The 19194-nt window shown below is 46.7% G+C and overlaps 2 protein-coding genes across 2 annotated transcripts; one reads left to right on the forward strand and one right to left on the reverse strand.

The window, feature by feature from the left end:
• Window positions 1-12869: 12869 nt before the first annotated feature.
• Window positions 12870-13632, forward strand: LOC123430869. The gene is made up of 2 exons (XM_045114703.1): window positions 12870-13241; window positions 13391-13632. The coding sequence occupies exons 1-2, from the start codon at window positions 13043-13045 to the stop codon at window positions 13441-13443; spliced, it is 252 nt and encodes an 83-aa protein (XP_044970638.1). The 5' UTR covers window positions 12870-13042; the 3' UTR covers window positions 13444-13632.
• Window positions 13633-14207: 575 nt separating this feature from the next.
• LOC123427899 (binding partner of ACD11 1-like) lies at window positions 14208-18429 on the reverse strand. The gene is made up of 5 exons (XM_045112037.1): window positions 18289-18429; window positions 16620-16732; window positions 16468-16543; window positions 15127-15210; window positions 14208-15038 (listed from the first exon to the last, which is right to left on the reverse strand). Exons 1-5 carry the CDS (start codon window positions 18292-18294, stop codon window positions 14379-14381), a joined length of 939 nt encoding a protein of 312 aa, XP_044967972.1. The 5' UTR covers window positions 18295-18429; the 3' UTR covers window positions 14208-14378.
• Window positions 18430-19194: the final 765 nt, after the last annotated feature.

Consider the following 19194-nt stretch of genomic DNA (forward strand, 5'->3'; position numbering starts at 1 on the left):
GAAAACATAGAGAATTAGAGAAAGCTCGCAAAAAGAATTTACGGAATATGAGCATTCACGGATATACCCTTTTTGCATGAATGTATTGAACTTCTTCTTGTTGCCCTATATCCCCTGTCACCAAATTGAGCTTTTCCGTATATTTTGATATACTTTCAGAAACTTCCATGTGTTAAAGTAATGTCCTTTCTTTTTATTTTGTCCATTCCTTTTATGACGAATAGACCGTCAGGTCGTTTGTCGAACATCAAAACGGTTCGGTTGAGTATCGATATGAACCATGTGTGCCTAGTTCTAGGCTTTTAGGGGCCTATAAACTAGATTTAACATAATCATCAGCTTCGAGACCATTTTGTTTTTGTCACGTTGCACGTACGTACGTATGCCCGGAGAAAGACTTGGAAGGAAAAGACCAGCACAACGCGCTTCCTCGCTTTTGCAAATACGCGCGCCCAAAAGGCCAAAACGTGGCCCTCCTCATTTCCTAAAAGCAACACACATTTTCGTTTATTGGTGGTGCACTTGATGAACAGTTTCAACTTTGATATGCTGTAGTAGGCCAGAGAGAATGGCAGGTAAGGACTAAATTAGCAGCACCACCACGGCATGCATGGTGAAGGTGAAGCACGTTGGGTTTCATGTTCCATAACATATGACCGGGCGGCAACTAACTTGCATGCGGGTGCGGCCGTACATCATGCAGGACGCTGCTCCGTGCGCCTTTGTGTTGAACGAAAGGGAGGTAAAATAGGAATGGTACGAAAAGGAAACGGGACATGGGATCGGCGGAGATCGATCGGCTGCGGCTCAGTGCCGGTAGGTGACGACTACCCCGGACAAGAGTAGGACAAGTGATCACACTGTAAAAGCACCACGCGGCAAGTGATCACGCTGTTATCCCCGTCCAAAAAAAAAAAAAAAGTGATCACGCTGTTTAAAGTGGTGCAACAGACCCCCCAAAAATCGAATCGGCAATAGATAAAGGAGAAACGGCGGGCATTTGGCTCGCAGCCGTGTGCATGCAACCCGCCCGCATGGCACCAAAAGAGGCTTCAACGGTGCTCGCTCTCTTTTGCGCGGCAACGACGGTGATGATGATACCGCCTTCTATTTTCAACGTGCGAGGACTTGGATCGAGCCGGGTGATGGCGATCGACGACGGAGCATTTCTTTCTGATCCGACGCCGGTGGACGGAATGGAATTGATGAAGCCGCCCGCCCTTGCCACGCGCGCCGCACTTGTTGCCCGGGGCCACGGTCGGGCCTCCGCATCGATGATTCCTTTCGTTCCGTTTGACCGGCCCGGCGGCGAGCACGTACGGGAATGTGGTGCGTGTGTGCCGGTGCCGAGCTCTGCTGACGGCCGGTTGGGACCTGTAGTTTGGAACTGCATGCGCGCTGGCCCGTGGGAGTTTAATGGTCCGGCTCTCTCGGTCTCGGCAAGGTCACGCGGGCGGCACCGTCGCCGGCACGGTGGCGCCCGGACGTGCACCTACGGGTTTTGTGGTATGTCATGTCTGCCTACGGGTTAGACGCATTCATCACCGGAAAGGCGGGGGTCGGGTACGGTACTCCCAGCGTTGTTGTTGGGCCATACAGATCATCGTCCATGTGTCGGGACGCCGATCGAGGTTGACGCGCGGCCGGCCGGACGAGTGTCACCGTCGGCGCCACACATTCGCCCCCGGCTTGTGTGTCTCACCCAGGTTTCCGGCCGACCCCACGGAAATAGGAGTGCCGGCAAGGCTTTTTCATTTTGCTGCCCTTTTCATTAAGGCGGCTGCTACGGATGAGGCGGATGATTTCGTCGTCAGAAAATCATCCGCCTAGCCAGCCGTTAGATTTGGCGCTAGGGGACGTACGATCTGGCGCTGCATCCGAAGCTGCAGGTGCTGTCCATGGCAACATCAAGCATCGGCGAAAGCTTCATGGCAACCCCCAGCAGCGAGACGAAGCTGCAATGGAGCACCGACGCCGCAGGCAAAGCTTCAGTGCAGCACCGGTGAAGCTTCATTGACGCCCCGACAAAGCTTCAGTGCAGCACCGACGAAGCTTCATTGACGCCCCGACGAAGCTTCAGTGCAGCATCGGCGAAGCTTCAGTGCAGCACCGGTGAAGCTTCATTGACGCCCCGACGAAGCTTCATTGACGCCCCGACGAAGCTTTGTTGCAGCTTTGGCAAAGCTTCATTGATGCCCCGGTGAAGCTTCGTTGCAGCATTGCCCGTAGCTCTGTCGAGGGCCATGGCAGTTGCTCGTATCCGCTCCTCTAACACAGCTCAGCCATCAACATGGCAACAACCTCGCCGCGCATCGCCTGCTGCAAGGCAGCTCCGCCGTCGGCCATGACAGCACCGTCCTCCCAACCTAGCCTATAGCAGCACGAGGCGACCGACAACTGAAATTGCATCAAAGCACCGTCCCTTGTGAAGCCCGCTTGCAGCGGCAACAACGGCAACAGCGGCGGTGGTCTACGACGGCAGGCACTGGCACTTGTGTGTGGTGCGGTGTGCTCAAGGAAGAAGAAAGGAAGGAAAAAGAACGAGCGGTCCAGCTTGTAGGGGGGAGAGATAAGGGAAAGGATGAGCGAGCAAACATGAACTCGTAGCGGGCGTCGGCCGCGGCTTACGCGAGTGAAAAATCAGCCGGTTGTTTTTAAGTGTTTTCCTTTCATTAAAGCCGTAAAATGAAAAGGGAAATTGGAACGATTATTAACTTTTGATGAAATAGATCCAAAGTTATCACGACACAAAATCCTTTGCTGCTCACGCACGCAAGGGCGTCCAGCTAGGGTTCCCGCTACCTCCCGCCGCCCTGCCTCGTTTCCTTTGGCCTTAGTGTCGTGAAGACGCGATGGATCCTAGTCTTTGCCAGCATATTTTTTGTGTTTATGTTTTCTTTTAAGTTTTAGTAGGATTTATGTCTTTCTCGGGAAGACGAGACAACAACGGCTTTCTGAAGATAAAATAAGGCTTTTTTTGGTTAGCCTTCATCCCACTGGTGATTTTAGCGTCGTCGGAGGGTGTGTGGAAATTTGTCTTCGTCGGATCTTGGAGAATTCGGTCAGTGTTTGTCTTCAATAAATCCATTTGGATTCGGTCTCCATTCGTCTTAGCATGTCTACAGATCAGTTCCTTTCACTATATGCTTCGCTTCATCAACTATGAAACACAATGGTTCTGCGGATGCTTCGCCATCACAAATGGTGGTGATAAGTCGAATAGCAAGTGAATGTAAAGCGTGGAAACCTAGCCGATCTCCTGAAGGGTGACTTCTCCTCCACCTTCACAGGAAGGCTAGCTACGTGGGTTAGAGGGAGTAGTTAGATTCTTGAAAGTTGTAGTGAGGTGGATACGGAGTTCTCACATGTAATGTAAGAACGTTATGGAGCTTCTTCCCCTATCCTTCTATAATACATGATATGCACACTCGTGTATATTCTAAAAAAAGGCGCTAGTCCTCGGGATCCATAGCACAATGACTTCCCGAGTCCGAATTGTCTACGAAAACAAAGTTTACATGGCTTCGATGATGTATGGGATGATGACGGTGGCGTGCCTTCAGCTCGCACCCGTGCTTGTAGTCATCGCTAGGTGGTCTACACACCTAATCTAATTTTTTACTTCTCGTGTTCTTTGTATCTAAGGGGAAATTATCATGTTTCTTCATTTCTCGTTTGATCACATTTTTTCTTCTGAAAAGACCTAAGAGCATCTACAGTCGGGTATCCAAACTCACCTCATACGTCCGGACAGCCTGCACGGTCACTGACCGGTCACAAAAAATTGTCCCAGACGGGCTTCTTAAACGGACCTCGAACGTTTGGGCTGACCGACACCCCTCATATCCAGCCCAAATATGAGGCGGATATGGGGGGGAAGGGGGGGGGGGGGGCTGGGCACGTCCACCACGTTGGACCCGACAGCCCGACTCTATCGTAAATTGTGCCAAATCCTCCAAACCCTTTCTACTCCTCCCGTCGCCCTCCAACATTTTCCACGCTCGTGCCATCCGATATGCTTGCTCCCCAATTCCCCATACTCACCACCGGCCCCGATGCGTCGTCATTAATGTCTTCCAGCCCTTCCTCGACCGCCGTGACGGAGACGCAGTCCGCCTCGCCCGTCGGCGGGGTAGGATAAGGTGGACGAGCAGGAGGCATGGATTGACGCGTCTAGTGAGTGATCCGACAAGCACCCCTCGTCGCTTAGACATTGATTTCATTTTGACATGTCTGGTTTGTTGAATTGTGATTTGATTTGCTCTATTCCAAAACTGTTGAATTCGAATTTTTTGTATCAGATGATCGACGTGCATAGATTGCATGGATTTAAGGATTACATTTGGGGTATGTCAATGTACGGTACAACATATGAGGGGCAAGCGGGCGCTGTTTACGGACGCGTCTGCATACATATACGGAGACTGTTTTGTCAAGTCCAGATATAGATGCTCTAAGGGCAACTTCAAAGCACCGACTCAAACAGACGTACGCAAGGAGGGCAAGCGTATGTCACCTGTCGGCCCTTTCTTGGGCAGCACATACAAAGGGGCGACCCATTTGGTTCGGCTTGTCCTATTTTCAATTGAGTTGGCATCCACATTTCTGATATATGTTAGACCCATATGGTGTTGATGGAATCAATTTTTTACAGATTGAACAGTGACCTTTTGGTACTTCAATGTTCAACCTGGCATCTTTTATGGACATGACAAGTGCACAAAGAAATATCATTTCCTACAAAGAAGAGAGATAGCTGCACAAGAGGCTAGGTAATACAAGTGGGTCCTGAGTAGTTATGGAAATGATTGTATGTGCCAATGCAAAGCAAAGACTTAGCTTGTGAATCATTTAGCACGTCAGGGGTTAAGTAGTAACTTGTTTGATGCAATGGAGGTCAAATGTGCACGACAAGACTGCATACTACTCCCTTTCACGACAGCCAAGTCCATAAAATTCACGACAGCCAAGTTTGTGCTTTGAAACTCTTTGGTTTTTGAGCGCGGCCGTTTCAATGGAAACACGACGTTCGAATGTCTACGGATGGATGAAGCGACGACATATATAGCTCGTAGGTCATCCCGCCGTAAGCAAAGCATGGCCTTGTAACATTTTCTTGCCAACTAGAGCTTCAGCAGTGCCTCAGTTTTCTAATCATATTTTTAGCAAGTTGGAGTTGGAACCGATGAACCAATGATAGTAAGTCGTACCCCAGTTTACTTTCGGAAACCTGGTCTCTGGCCAAGTCCACAAATTTCCTGAAAGCCAAGTCTGTACTTTGAAATTCTTAGTTTTCGGAGCGACCGTTTCCATGTGAACGAGACATTTGAATGTCTACCACTTATGGAAGCTTGCAGGTCACCCCATATAAGGAAGCGTGGAGTTGCTGATTGAATTTTCTGAACGACTTGGCAACTTTCTTCAGTTTTGTAATCACGTGTTGTGCGCCATCATCCAAACAAGTTAGGACATGTACAATGACGCTATCTTATGGGTGTCACATAGGATAAATAATGAGGTGGAGGAGAGAGAATTCGAAAAAAAAAGGATTTGCCTTCTCTTATTTAAGAAAAGACGAGAGGTAATCTCTTAGCACAATATGTCTCACCATATTTTCAAAAATAACTAATTATAGAAGATAAGATTAAAAGATGATCCATTATAGACTCTCTTTTTTATCATCTTTAAATTACATACAAGATTTAAGATAAGACTATCTTATCAACCAACGAAAAGTTGCGATCCCGTTTACTTACCGAAATCTTGTATTCATGTCGTCAAGATGCAGGTATAGCGCACTTTTCTTTATTGTACATAATAACTCAGGAACTATTCGTTTCAGAAAATTGAATAACTATGTTCAAACATCGTCGGTGCTGCAAAGAAAGGGGAAGTTCATTGTAAAATAAGCACCGAAAAAGGACGGTATTTCTTCAAAAACTAGCTTTCACTTTCTGTACCAGGAATCTTATAAAATGGCAGGCACGATCTGAATGATTAAAAATCGTACAAATATGATAATGTCCTAATTGACAAATCGAGCAACTTGTTTTGACATTGCTAACTTGTTACAACCATTCATTAAAGCATATGTCACGCAAGATAGAAACTATTAAGAAGAATATCATATGATCTATTATTAAATTAAACTTTGCAATTTCGTGCACCATCATATTTGACCGATGACTTATCTTAGTCTGTTTTTCTGTTCTTTTTGGACCTTTTTTTTTTTATCAAACGACCTAAAGCATCATAGCTCAGTTTTAAATATAAAGATACCATCATCTTCAGAGATGGTAATTGTTGCCACCATTCGCGACCTTGGCCGGTGACTAGAAATCAAAAAAGTTGCAACCGACGATTGGGGATATTACAACCGACGATCGTGGAAGTTGCGACCAACAATTGTAGAAGTTGCGACCGTGGCTCCATGTGCTGAAACCGGCATAAGGGGGAGGATCTTGTGATAGTTGCCGGTCGTTGGTGCGACGACGCGTTGGGAGGACGAAAGAACAAAGGTTGGGGGGGGGGCTGCTGCAACCGGGTCGTGGGGATGCTACAAACAAGTCACCACAAAACGACGATGAGCGGGGGTTGCCATGGCCACAAAACAGATGGCGACGGAGAGGGAAGATGTTGTGACTGTTGACGGTCGTTGGTGCGACGACGTGTTGGGAGGACGGAAGGACGAAGGCTGGGGGGCGCTGTAACGGGGGTGTGGGGATGCTACAAACAAGGCACCACGAAACGACGATGAGCGGGCGTTGCCATGGCCCCAAAACATATGGCGGCGGAGGGGGCTATGACACGGGAGCTGTGACGAGGAGCGGCGGCGCAAGGAGAGGAAGTCGGGGTGCGAGCGACCGTCGGCCGATGATCATTGTCCTCGAATAGCTGCATATGAAGGTAGAGTTCTGCGGGCAGAGGCATAGATTTTCTTTTGAGATATGTTCGGAGGAAAAGGACGACTGAAAAAGTGAGGCGAGATCAGATCCTACGATTGTATGATGCCAGATCAAGGGCCGCACAACGACGAGACAAATTTTGGACCGGAGCGCCGGCGTCTATTACTACCCAATAAAGAAATTGCACTTAGGGTATTTTTCTTATTGTAGAACTATATTATATATTTAAGTGAATACAACAAGTACGTAGTATATTTAAACAGTGTCGGTGTTACTAAATAAGGGGAGAAATGTCAGGGTAGACTGAGCAAAGAAAAGGACGACATTTCTTCAAGAACCAAATATCACTCTCTATAAGTACCAGGAATCTTATAAAATGGCATGCACGATCTGAATAACTATTAAAAAAAACGTACAAATAATTGACTAAATTGTGCAACTTGTTTTGACATCACTAGCCTATCATTGGAAGAAATAGTAGTAATAGTCTATTGCACCAATCGGACAAAGTGGTTTACTTATAATATCTAGCAGTGGCATTTCTCCGCAAGCATCACGCAAAAAAAAAAAAAAAAAAAAAAAAAAAAAAAAAAAAAAACATTTCTCCACAAGCATCTCCATCCGCTGACGAATCGCTTCTTGCAACCCCGTTCGCGGCAAAGGTTGCGACTGATGCATCAGTGCATCAGGGCAGCCATGCCTAATTCAATGGAATTTCGCATTATACGAGATCATTAATCGAGTCGAAGCGAGCGAGCGAGCGGACGCCGGAATGTGAAAGCACGGCGAGGGATTCCCGCCCCCGGTCCCGGTGGACATCCCCATCGGTGGTCGTACGTTGACGCTCGCCCCTCCCTACGTCAAGCCGATAAGCGACTTTGCGACTTGGCAGCATCCCTCTAGCTGGCTTCTCAATCTAGCAGGCTCGAATTCTCCTCGTGTAGAATCACGCACGCACGCACGCATTTCTTTTCTTCAGGTTTGCTGCGCCGTATTCGCGCCGCCGTCCCGTCGCCGGCGTCGTCGCCTACCGCGGCGACGTCAGCCGGCGCGAGCAGTCTCGCCCGTGCATGGGCGGCAGTCGAGGATTGGATGCCCGGAGAGGCAGCATTGCGGTGTGCAAGATACGCTCGCCGACTACTTACCGGTGATGCCTGAAGTTTAATCAGGTGACTGGCGCGGTAAGATCTTGTCCTAAGCGACAGGTGAAAACCCACCTCGTCAGTTCACATTTCTTTCAGGCAGGCAGTATCTTGGAGCTCGGTGTGCAAGTGCAACCCGAGCACGCAACGCCTAGCTATCTACTCCTACTACTGTATCTGCCCTACTGTACTGGCTAGCCAGTTCGTGCCGACGCGCCCCGGCCGACAGTTCCAGCCAACGATCATCCGGTAGAAATTAAGTTTCAGGATCCAGATTCCAGACCACTCCCAATCAAGGCAGCTAATCGGTGACTCAAAAGGCATCACGCTCACTGAGGTTCCGTTTCACCACACGGAAAACAACGCGACGCGGTAATAATATTCAACCTATGACACACTATACGTGGTACTAGGTAAGTGACGGGTCAATGAAAAATTAATGCGGCAAATCCGCGTTCTCCGTGGGCTCCGGCGGGGCTAAATTCCAATTTTTTTTATAATTGTTTCAATTCTAATCCTAGTTTATAAATTCTTTTAAATCTGTTTTTTTTATATCGTCTCTGTCATTAGCGGTAGGATACAACAACCTACCGTCAAGGTATCTGACGGTACGAAACTTATCCACATCAATACAGACCCCTCCGTCAAACATGCCGACGGTAGTCTCTATAACCCTACCGTCAAGGTGCCCGATAATAGGTGGAAACACACACTGTGTCTGATACTTACAAAAAATTTGCCGTAAGACGTACAGCCCTACCGTCAGAGACCTTGATAGTAGGCTGTTATACCCTACCGTCAGGGACCCTGACGATAGGAAAAGGGTTAGATCCCAAACAATTTATAAACTAAGATCAGATCTGAATCAACTTACAGAAAAGGGTCAAAACATGAAATTTGTCCCTTCGACGGTGCTCTTCCTCCGCCTTTGGTGAGTCTGAAGTAGACCTCATCATGGAAAACCTGGCCCGGTCAGCCCGGCCTGACCTTGCCCACGGGTCGGGCTCGGGCCTAGATTTTGAGCCCAATGGGCCCAGCCAGGACGGGCTCAGGCATGTGATTTTTGCAAACTAGGAAAGAGGCTCAACGGGCTTTTTCACTAACGGACCAGGCTTGGGCCTAGGTTTTCTGCCACGGGCTTTGTTAATTAGGCCTGGCTTGAAGCCCGACTCGGCCCGAATTATGGCCTTTGTATAGTCTGAAGACAGGTCTACTGCGATCCAGACGTCGCGCCTAAGCCAGATTTCCTTGAGCATCTAACGATGCCGTTCTACGTTAGCATGACACATGTGGTCTTCTTCCGCCAAGCCATGACGAAGGCAGGCGGTGAGGAAAGAAGGAGGCGGAGATGGAGAGAAATGGATGTGCTTAGACTGACGGCACAGAGAGGAGGGAAGGGTATGTGGTTAAGGGTGGGACACGTTGTCTGGCTTAAATAGTTAGACCTTAAACTTTATTGGAGGAGACGGCCAGCGGACTGTTTGGTTTTCCGAATGACCATGCATGGGATCACGATATGAGTTCAATGTGATGAACTCATCTGGGTCATCTCTTATTAGTGTAAGATTATGGAGTAGACATGAAGGATGTGAGTGAGTGAATCCGGACATTTGTGGCCGGTTAAGACGTCCGAATGAGCGGGTTTTTTTTAACCCATCAGTGACCGGACTCCCGTATGCCACACAACAAACAATGGAAAACATATTCAACCTGGCGCAGTACTAGGTAGTAAGTGACAGGCCCCTGGAAAATTGATGCGGGCAAATGATTATCGTTGAACTGCATGCGAAGCCAGCGGTTTTGACAAATCCGGCCATGTCGCCCTACCCAGCTTAGCTTTCAGTTTCAACTAGGTAGTGGTACTACCAGTAGGGTTGCGAGTGGCACAGTGTTTTCAGTTGGGATTAGGATTGGGTGGTGGGAGCCCTGGACTTTGCACGCCCGGCTCGCCGATTAAAACTAGTCGGAATGCGTCGTCGGATGTCAGGGAATTTGGTGGGATTTTCCGTCCTTGGCCTTGACGAATCGATCGATTGATTGACGGGTGGGTCGAGTTTGTTGTGTGTGGGGGGTGGGACGGGGTTGCGTGAGATGACCGGGTGACATACTGCTGCTGTAAGCCCCGCGTAACTCGCCGTGTCACCGTGTAACTGATGATGGGTACCCTGTTACCTGTATGTTTCTGTCCACGACATTATCTATATAACACTACAAAACTTATTTATTTGGGGGGAGACTTTAGAAGGGAAAGGGAGGGCTAATATTTTCGTTAAAGATTATTAGGCGGCATTTTTTTTTTTTTGGCTGCTGTTCAGTGAGATCGATGGGTAGAAATGGAAGCCTGAACTGTTTTTTTTCTTTTTCTTTTTGAGGCACGGGACGGAAGCCTGAACTTGCGAAGAAACACCGGCTTTGGTTTCTCTGGCCACGGTGTGGGCCTCTTAAGATGGGCAGGTATGGGCGGGCCTGTAGAGCCCATGTTGCATTCTACACGCGATTTTTTAAATTTTTTTTGGTGAGGGTGCACGCAAAACTTTCGTCGTGAAAATGTCAGGTGTTCTCACACATTAAATATCCCCGTTTCGAGAAAAGAAAATCTTAGATGCTCCACTGCTACGAACTTCAAAAACAAAATAAATTACAATATTTTGAAATCTTCAAGACAACAAATCGTGAAAGTTCAAAGACATATGTCTGCAATCCCTATAAATTATAAATTATATTTAGAAAAACACGCATGGAAATACAAAGAAAAAAAAGTAAATCCGCAATCTGGAATTTCAGGCCTAAAACAGAGTGCCCCGTCGCCAGGACATTAGGCATTGATGGGCGCGTTATATGTTCCTTTCGGTGACATTTTGTACAGAGCTTAAATGTTTTAGGAAGACCCTGGAAGGGAAAATGAGGGCTGATTTTGGTTTTGAAAGAAAAACCATGCCAACGTAGATTAGTGTTTTTTGTTGCTGTTGAGGGAAACAGATGTGTGAAATGAAAATGGCAGCTTGAATAGTTTTTCCTTTTGAGTTGTTGCCAGGAAAGGCTTTGTTGCTGTTGAGGGACATAGATGAGTGCTTTTTGTTGCTGGTGTTGAGGCAAACATTTTTTCTTCAAGAAGATTGCGCCACATAGACGAGTGTTTTTTGTTTCTGTTGAGGGAAATCGATGGGTGGAAATGGAAGCCTGAACTGTTTTTCTTTTCTTTTGGAGGCAGGGAAAAGCCTGAACTTGTGAAGAAGTATGTTTTGTTTTGGTCCTATAGGCCATAATGCTGGCCTCTTAAGCTGGGCAGGTATGACCAATCGGCCACTCATACGACCATGTCCGTATGTAGTATGGCCCTGATTGGTACACGCGGTATGGAATACCCATAATAACCAGGACAATTTTGGTTTGGCATTCAGCATTTCCACTGTATGGGTGCAAGTGCAATGTCCATGAGCATGAGCGAAGAGAAGTAAAGAAGGAATCTGAGAATAAGATACGTACAAGTCAACAGGAGCATGACCAAAATGAACCTAGCCTGGAGCACTCAGCCGATCGGCCATAGCAAAAAAAGGTAACAGTTCAGGTAAAAAAGAAGATGAGCAGAAGCAGATACGCAGCGGTGTGTAGATTCAGCACCGCACGGAACTGGGATTCAAAGCAGCACGTGACGAGAATGCATCCACGGTCGCCGGCGGCCAGGACGTCTGGGCACGCCATCCGATGCAACCGCGCGGCTTTAATGTTACTCGCGACTTGTGAACCCCGACGCCATGGCTGAGTGTGAGTGGCCAACAGGGTTACGGAGAAAGCCAAGCCAGGGCCACACCACTACGCACAGAGGACACTAGGACATTTTTTTAACCTTTTGGTCTAACAAATTCCAAAATAGATCATACTTTTAAAGAAAATCAAAACTGATTTTTTTTATTACGCCAACATCCCTGACGTCTGGTTGCACGAAAAATACCATGGTCCCTGATGTTTAGCCCGTGGCACGCACAATCGGCTGAGCCGTTGCCTAGCTGACGTGGCAAAAAGAATGAACACAAATAATTTTTTGATAATATTGTCACGTCATCCAGACGCCAAGTTCTTGGCATTTGGTACCAAACGTCAGTATTTTTGATCTGACCAGACGTCAAATTCTTGGCATTTGGTACCAAACGCCGGTATCTTTGATGTTTGATCCGGGACCAGACGTCAGGGTCCCTGGCGTCTCGCTCTTTGCTACGTAAAAAAGTTAACGGGTTAGTCGGTCATACAGGCCTATATCATACGTCATGGACCTCTCGTGCAACTCAGACGTTAGGGAGGTTGCCGTCAAAAAAGAAGGTTTGCCTACTGCATCGCAGTGTGAGGACTCGGGTTCAGGTTCAGCACGCACTGCTTGCACGTCCTTGTGACCGGCGGCCACACTTGGGCCACTGCTGCAGCACAGCTATGCACGCTGAATCGAACCTGTAGTCCCGTACCCGCTGCAGCCAACATGTGTCCTGAACAAGTTACCTGGAGCTTGCCTGCCATCCCACTGACTGAAGCCCTGCCCAGCCAGCCCGTCTCAACACCGCTTCGACGTCGTTGTGACCGGCGGCCACACGGCCACACTTGGCCACTGGCGGCCCGCAGCACAGCCTTGCACGCTCTGAACGAACCTGCAGCGCACATGTGTCCTGAACAAGTTACCTGGAGGCTGGAGCTCCCTTTGGACCTTTGCTTGCTTCAGAAAATGGGAAGGGGAAGGGCTCCCTTCCTTCCCTTCTTTCCCTTGGAGGCGCCTCACGCACTCAAAGCACCGAACTGTGTTGTTAGCGCCAAGCAAAATCGAGGCACGTGAGCCAGCCAAACGCGTGAGATTCAGAGAACCGTTAACAAAAGTTGCAGAGATGTCTAAGCAGTACGTGCCGCCTCTGAATTCGACGGCCATAAGAAGTACGGAGACTCACGAGGCATCAGCCAGCGTACACATCCCAATCCTGCTGTGTACGTAGTCAATACTCGAGAGTGGAGAGAATGCAGAGGCCGGTGAGCACCCCGTCGTTCCCCGTCTTGGCGGACGAGGAGGAGGCGGAGGACCTGGAGGCCAAGCCGGAGAAGGCGCCCGCCGTCCGGCCGTCGCCGGCCACGGAGCGGTCCGTCCACCTCGTGCCGCTGATCGTCGTGCTCTGCTTCGTCGTCCTCTTCCTCTTCTCACACGCCCCCTCCCCGTCCGGTACGCGCGTCGGTGCTTGTGTCGTGTGTGTGCAGGCAGCGACGGCCGATCCTGAACTGAAATGGTGGTGTATACACTATGCAGTGGTGAACTGGTGATGTCGACTGTCGTATTTTAAGCTCTGCACTTTGCTGTGTTGTGTTGTGCAGACATGTCGAGCTTTGGAGGGAAGGCGGGGAGCAGGAAGCCCAAGCTGCTCTGACGACGGTCGAGAGAAGAGCTGAGGAACTGAGCCAGCGATATGCCAAAAAGATGTGAAGGTTTTCTGTTTTCTTTCTTGATCTCAGTTGTGAGGCATAGACAGACAGCGAGCTGTACTGATCTCGCTGCGGCCATAATAAAGCGCAGGCAAAACACAATGGTGATATAATGCACTAATGTTCTGATGGTATGATCATGTTAGTTTCAAGGTCCGGTGCCATTTGGCCTCTCATAATTCTGCAGTGAACAAACCTCTGGACCATATCTTCGTTGAATACGAGGGTATAAAATGCGGTATACTTCCACTACTTCGGTGTATACTTCCATTACTTCTTTCCAACTATAATTATTTAGATACAGAATGAGTACAACCGTGCTAGACAAATGTCCGGTGTCTGATGTTGCCACGTGGTCGCACTTTCATTCGGCCACTGTTCATAGCAGAACAAGTTAACACAGATCATAATAGAAGTACTTGTTTAAAAAAATCATAACATAAGTGTTTTTCAGCAAAAGAATGAAGCATGCCAGCAGCACTCTACCAAGGGAACTCTTGCACGCCCACACTTCTGGCTACCAAAAAAGAAAATTTAATTGGGTAGTACAAGTCTTTCCATCGGTGGTGAAATTATCCATTCAGTCCATTTAGGCCGCAAAAGTAACTGAGCTTATGACACATCCACTGATCTATCAGTCTTATCCTCTCAGGAGAAGAAAACATATCAAAGAAGTGAATATCAAACACAAACATTTTGACACTGTAAGTGCATGATAATATTGCTTGATTAATTAAAATAGCTGCTACAAATCCCAAACTCTTTCAGTCCCAATAAATTTCAACCTTCAAACAGGTGAATCAGAATATAGCAACCGCAACACCACAGCCCGAATTCAACAACCCATCCCATGTCTATTTACATTCATGTATCAACCAGATCATAGTATCAATCCCTGCGCAGGTTCCGGCTTCTTAGGAGCAGCAGCAGGTGGTGGTGGAGAATCCTCTACTGTAATGGGGACAGTTGCCGCTGTAGATATGGGGATATCTTCAGGGTTTTCGGAGACATGTATCTTTGTGATTCCATGGTCCAAATCCCTGGGCTTTACAGGAGCGTCTGACATATCAGCTTGAGCATACCCGGCCGATACGGTCTTGCCCTCCTCTTCAGCGGCTATTTTCTCCTTCGCCTTTGCCCCGACGTCATTTGCCGTATTCGCAACCTTACTGAAGGCACCAGTTACCCATGCTGCTCCAGTAAGGACATACCTGTTCTTCATGATGGCAGATCCAGCAGTGGAGACGCCTTGTTCAGCAGCTGCAAGCGCTGACCTTGTCTTCTCGGAGACCAGATATTTCTGATCCATTTCCTTTACTTTGTCATTTACAACTGAAGTACCAACGCTGATCTTCTCACTCAGACCAATTCTCTTGTCAAAGGAAGACACTCGAGCAGTTGCAGTTGATGTGAGTTGATGCTTCTCATCCAAAGCTTTTGCTTTGTCAAGGGCATCCCTACCAAGAATGAACCCCTTGGCAAGCATGGTCCCAACGATGTCCTCTGCCTTCTCAAGAGCAGAGGACTTTGCATCTTTGGGCTGTGGATGCAAAGCAATGTGAGGAATTCCATTACCACCAGACAAAGACCACACTACAGACATGGATATCACACATCTCTAACCATACCTCTAGAGCAGCTAAAACATCAGCTGGTAGCTCATAATCAGTGGCTGGAGTTACGATGACAGCCATATCAACTATCGTAGCACCCTGCAGCAGCAATCAAACCACACATGTCAGATATTTACTATGGGAGCAAGTATAAAGCAATTAAGCAGCAGAAAAAGACACAATTCAGTGATACACTATGTCTTTGCAAACATAAATTACTTTCTTTCTATCCAAAAGATATCGAGTTAGTGTTGAAATTTCGGTCGGCCAATGCTTAAGTGCAACTTAAACATTCAAATAAACAAGCATGTACACATTATTTGCTTGAAACATTCAATGAAACCAAGGAAGATCTTTTTACATCATACTCCCTTTGTCCCAAAATAAGTGTCGCAAATTTAGTACTAAGTTAGTACAAATATAGTACTAAAGCAGCGACACTTATTTTGGGACGGAGGCAGTACTATTTAAGCTGATCGAGATCATGGCAACAACTTAAATAGCATGTTATACACAATCCATTCAGAAATGTAGGGAAATTTTTGTCTAGCCATAGACCAAGTAAACAATATAAGTTCTATATTCAAGACATGCCGTAGAGCAGGTAAGCAACCTCACTCGTTACCTCCAAAGTACTATATTCAATACATGCACGCGGGGAATAAACTTAAAGTTGGACATTTATTAGGGGTAGAGAAGGAACAACACACTTATGTTGCATTGGAACAATGTTGAGGATATCGCTTATCGTTATTGTCTCGGTCAGCTAGGGATTAGAGATTAATCGGAAATCAGACGATTAATCCATTTTATCGGTTACCTATTAATCGGCTATTTTTTGCAAATCCTAGGTTCCCAATACTAAAATATGCTATATTCAACACCAAAACTATATTGGAGCAAAGTGTTACCTTGATTCATAACCTTCGAATCCTCGTATAATGACAAACGAAATAGGACAACAGTACATACTGCATTACAAAGTGCATAAAACACAAATAGACATAGTTTTCGCAAACATAGTGATATGAATAGGGCCAATTTATTGGTAGATTCCAGATAAATCGCTTGCTAGAATGATAAATCGGCCTAAAAGATAAATGGTGAAGATAAGGCATAATCTTATCGGTTACCCCCCATGTAGCGATAAATCGGAAGATTTTTCGAACAGTGCATTGGAATATGAATTACGCCTTCTATATTCACATGGATGGAGCATATTTGGTGCATGCCATCAATGATGAGTAATTGCATCATCATTGCATGACAACAAATTTCACAAGCTGAAGCTACCATATATCCTTGGGGGAGCGCGGGGGCGGGGGGTGGTTCAGAGATAGGAGGTAAAAATGGTACCGTCAGAAGCATCGCTGTCTCAGCTCCTTGCTTATCTTTAAAAGTAATGTAGGCAACTTGAGACAGCTCATCTCCACTGCAAAGTATCTAAACGGTTATTGCAATTTATAGTACACAGTGGACCACAAGCATAATGAGATCGCATTACTAACCTTTGCATTTCAACATGCACAAGGTCACCAGAAAAGGAAAAGAATTCCTTTACATCTCTCAGTGCCGCTTTCAGTGACAAATTGCTCACCATGACTGTGCTAAGCGTGCTTGTCTTCAAAGAAATAGAAGTAGAAAAGGAACGATTAATATTTCTCATAGAGGCATGTTGTTCTAGGTTATGTGAAAAGAAGCTTTGCAACACCCACTTGTACGGTATCTGAAAAATTAATAAGTAACACAGACTTCTGTGTAAGCTCATATAAACAAACACCGACGGCATAAACTGATAACTTGTGCCTTATCTTGTTTCTAGTAAGGCATTACACCATATCTAATGGGTGCAGTTCCTGCATGGAATTTGCTAATCAATATTACACAACCTCAGTTAAGAAAGAAAGACCTTACTACCTCCACAGCTCCGACCTGTGATAGAAAAAGATGAATTTGCTCTCAATCTCTTAGGTTTATTTTTAATCCGGTGCCCCAAACTAATCTTTTTGGACAACATTGACCACTAACTGTTCATATCAAATGGCTGGAAACATATGCAGCCACTCTATGCATCAAGCTTAACATTTCAACCTCATGTTCATAAAGTGATTATGCGTGCTAAAAAAGCATCTCCTTAGAAGGTTTGCATGTTTAAACTGTGCCATCATGTTAGCTTTTATGCATAACAACAACTATTCAATTTATATGCAGATCAGTATATGACGTTCATAATGAACATGTATTTAGTACTCACTGCCAAGAACTTTTTGCCATGACATGCATTGTATGTACCTCAACTACAAAATAAAATAAAATAAAATAGCTAAACTGCGAACTATTGTAATCAACGCTCTTTTGCTATTGCTGACACCCCTATAACCATTTATGAAATATAGTGGAGAAAGAAGGCTCACTATTGACCATGTATTGATTGTTACATAACATTCTTGGTGTTCACAATGCAATGAAAAATAAGTAATAAGATCCTTTTGCACCTAATGCTTCAGCACAAGCAAGTAGGCAACAGATAACAGGGACAAGACACTACCCAAGATAACAGGGACAAGCCACTAGCCAATATGCAGGCTAGTTAAACCAGTCAGTGCAGACATCAATATCAACAAAAGTTTGCCAGAAAAACAAGGTCAAGGAAGGCTGTTCATGGATCACAAGTCACAACACCTAGCCACAGTGTAACTAGATGAACATACATACGAAGTGATTTGAGTACACTGACAGCATTCTTTCTACATGATTTGAGTACACTGGCAGCATTCTTTCTACATGACGGGGCAGCAGATTCAGCACCCCCGGCCGTCCCACAATCAGCCAGGTAGAATGACGACCGAAATGGGACGAGATTTGACTAGAATAACTTGGTAAGAAACGGCTGCCGGGCTGCCTCCGCTACACTTTCACATTACATTCCTACCGGATACCAGTCTCTGGAGCCAAAAGTATCTAGTTTCCCCAATCTTTGGCAGGACAAATTGACCAAAGGAAAATCTACCCGGCACAGCGCATGCCCAAATCTAGAACCCCCCCAAAAACCAAAACCCCTGTTTCTAAACTCAAGCACGCAAACCAAGACCAGATCAGCAGAGCCAAGAAGCACCCGGGCCGGAAAACGGCGCTGCCGGCGGCCGGCAGAGACAGAGGGGGGAACCGGGAGCTCACCGCCATGGCCGCGATGCGACGCCGAGATCTCCGAACCCTAACCGCTGACTTGAATCGGGAAACGGGAAGAAAAATATGCGAGAAATGGATCCGCCGTGTCCAGCGGGCGGGGATTTATAGGAGGGGGGAGAAGGCGGAGACGCGGAGTGGAGTGGAGCAGGCGGCGGTTCCTGCCGTCCGACTCCAGCAGTAGTCGTGGAGGCGGTGACGTGGCGACGTGTGGGGCCCACCACGTTTCGGCCCTTTTGCTTTGGGCCCTGCCTGCTGGGTCCGGTCCAGGAGAGCCTCTGCCGGCCTGGCCGATGAGAAAGCACAAATATTACTATTCCTCGAAAGAAGAAACAAAGACAAAGCTCAGGCACAGTAGGGAGGGGAAGCGAAGCAAGGAATCAAAAAGGGGAAATTTGTAAAGAAATACCGAGTTCACGAAAGGACCAGTGAAACATTTTTCTTTCGAGATGTGCTCAACGTCGGTAGACCGTATCCAAGAAAACTGTTAGAATAAAACGAGATTGAATGAAAGTGAATAGACGATTAGTTCTGTTTTCTATTGATTCTCAAGTATATATACATTTGAAAGAGGTGCGAAGAAGAGGTGTCTGTTCGGAGGCATCCCTCCAGAACAGGTGCTTGTTGGCAATAGAGAGAGAGGAGACACGATTGTTCGGGTTGGACACATCCCTTGGATTAATGTACTAATTAATTTCTAACACCCCCCCTTGTACAACACCGCTCCTTGAATGTTTCATCGTTGAAAGCTTCTTGCATATAGATCTTTCATCTTGAGAAATCTTCCAGATAATCTTGAGAGTCTCCTCCAAAAACCCTGTGGGAAAAATATGAGGAGAATAGAGTAGATATGTTGCTAAAACTCCTTCAAACCTAATGGGAAAAATAAGGAAAAAA

The sequence above is a fragment of the Hordeum vulgare genome, chromosome 2H, assembly GCF_904849725.1.
Source record: "Hordeum vulgare subsp. vulgare chromosome 2H, MorexV3_pseudomolecules_assembly, whole genome shotgun sequence".
NCBI lineage: Eukaryota > Viridiplantae > Streptophyta > Magnoliopsida > Poales > Poaceae > Hordeum > Hordeum vulgare.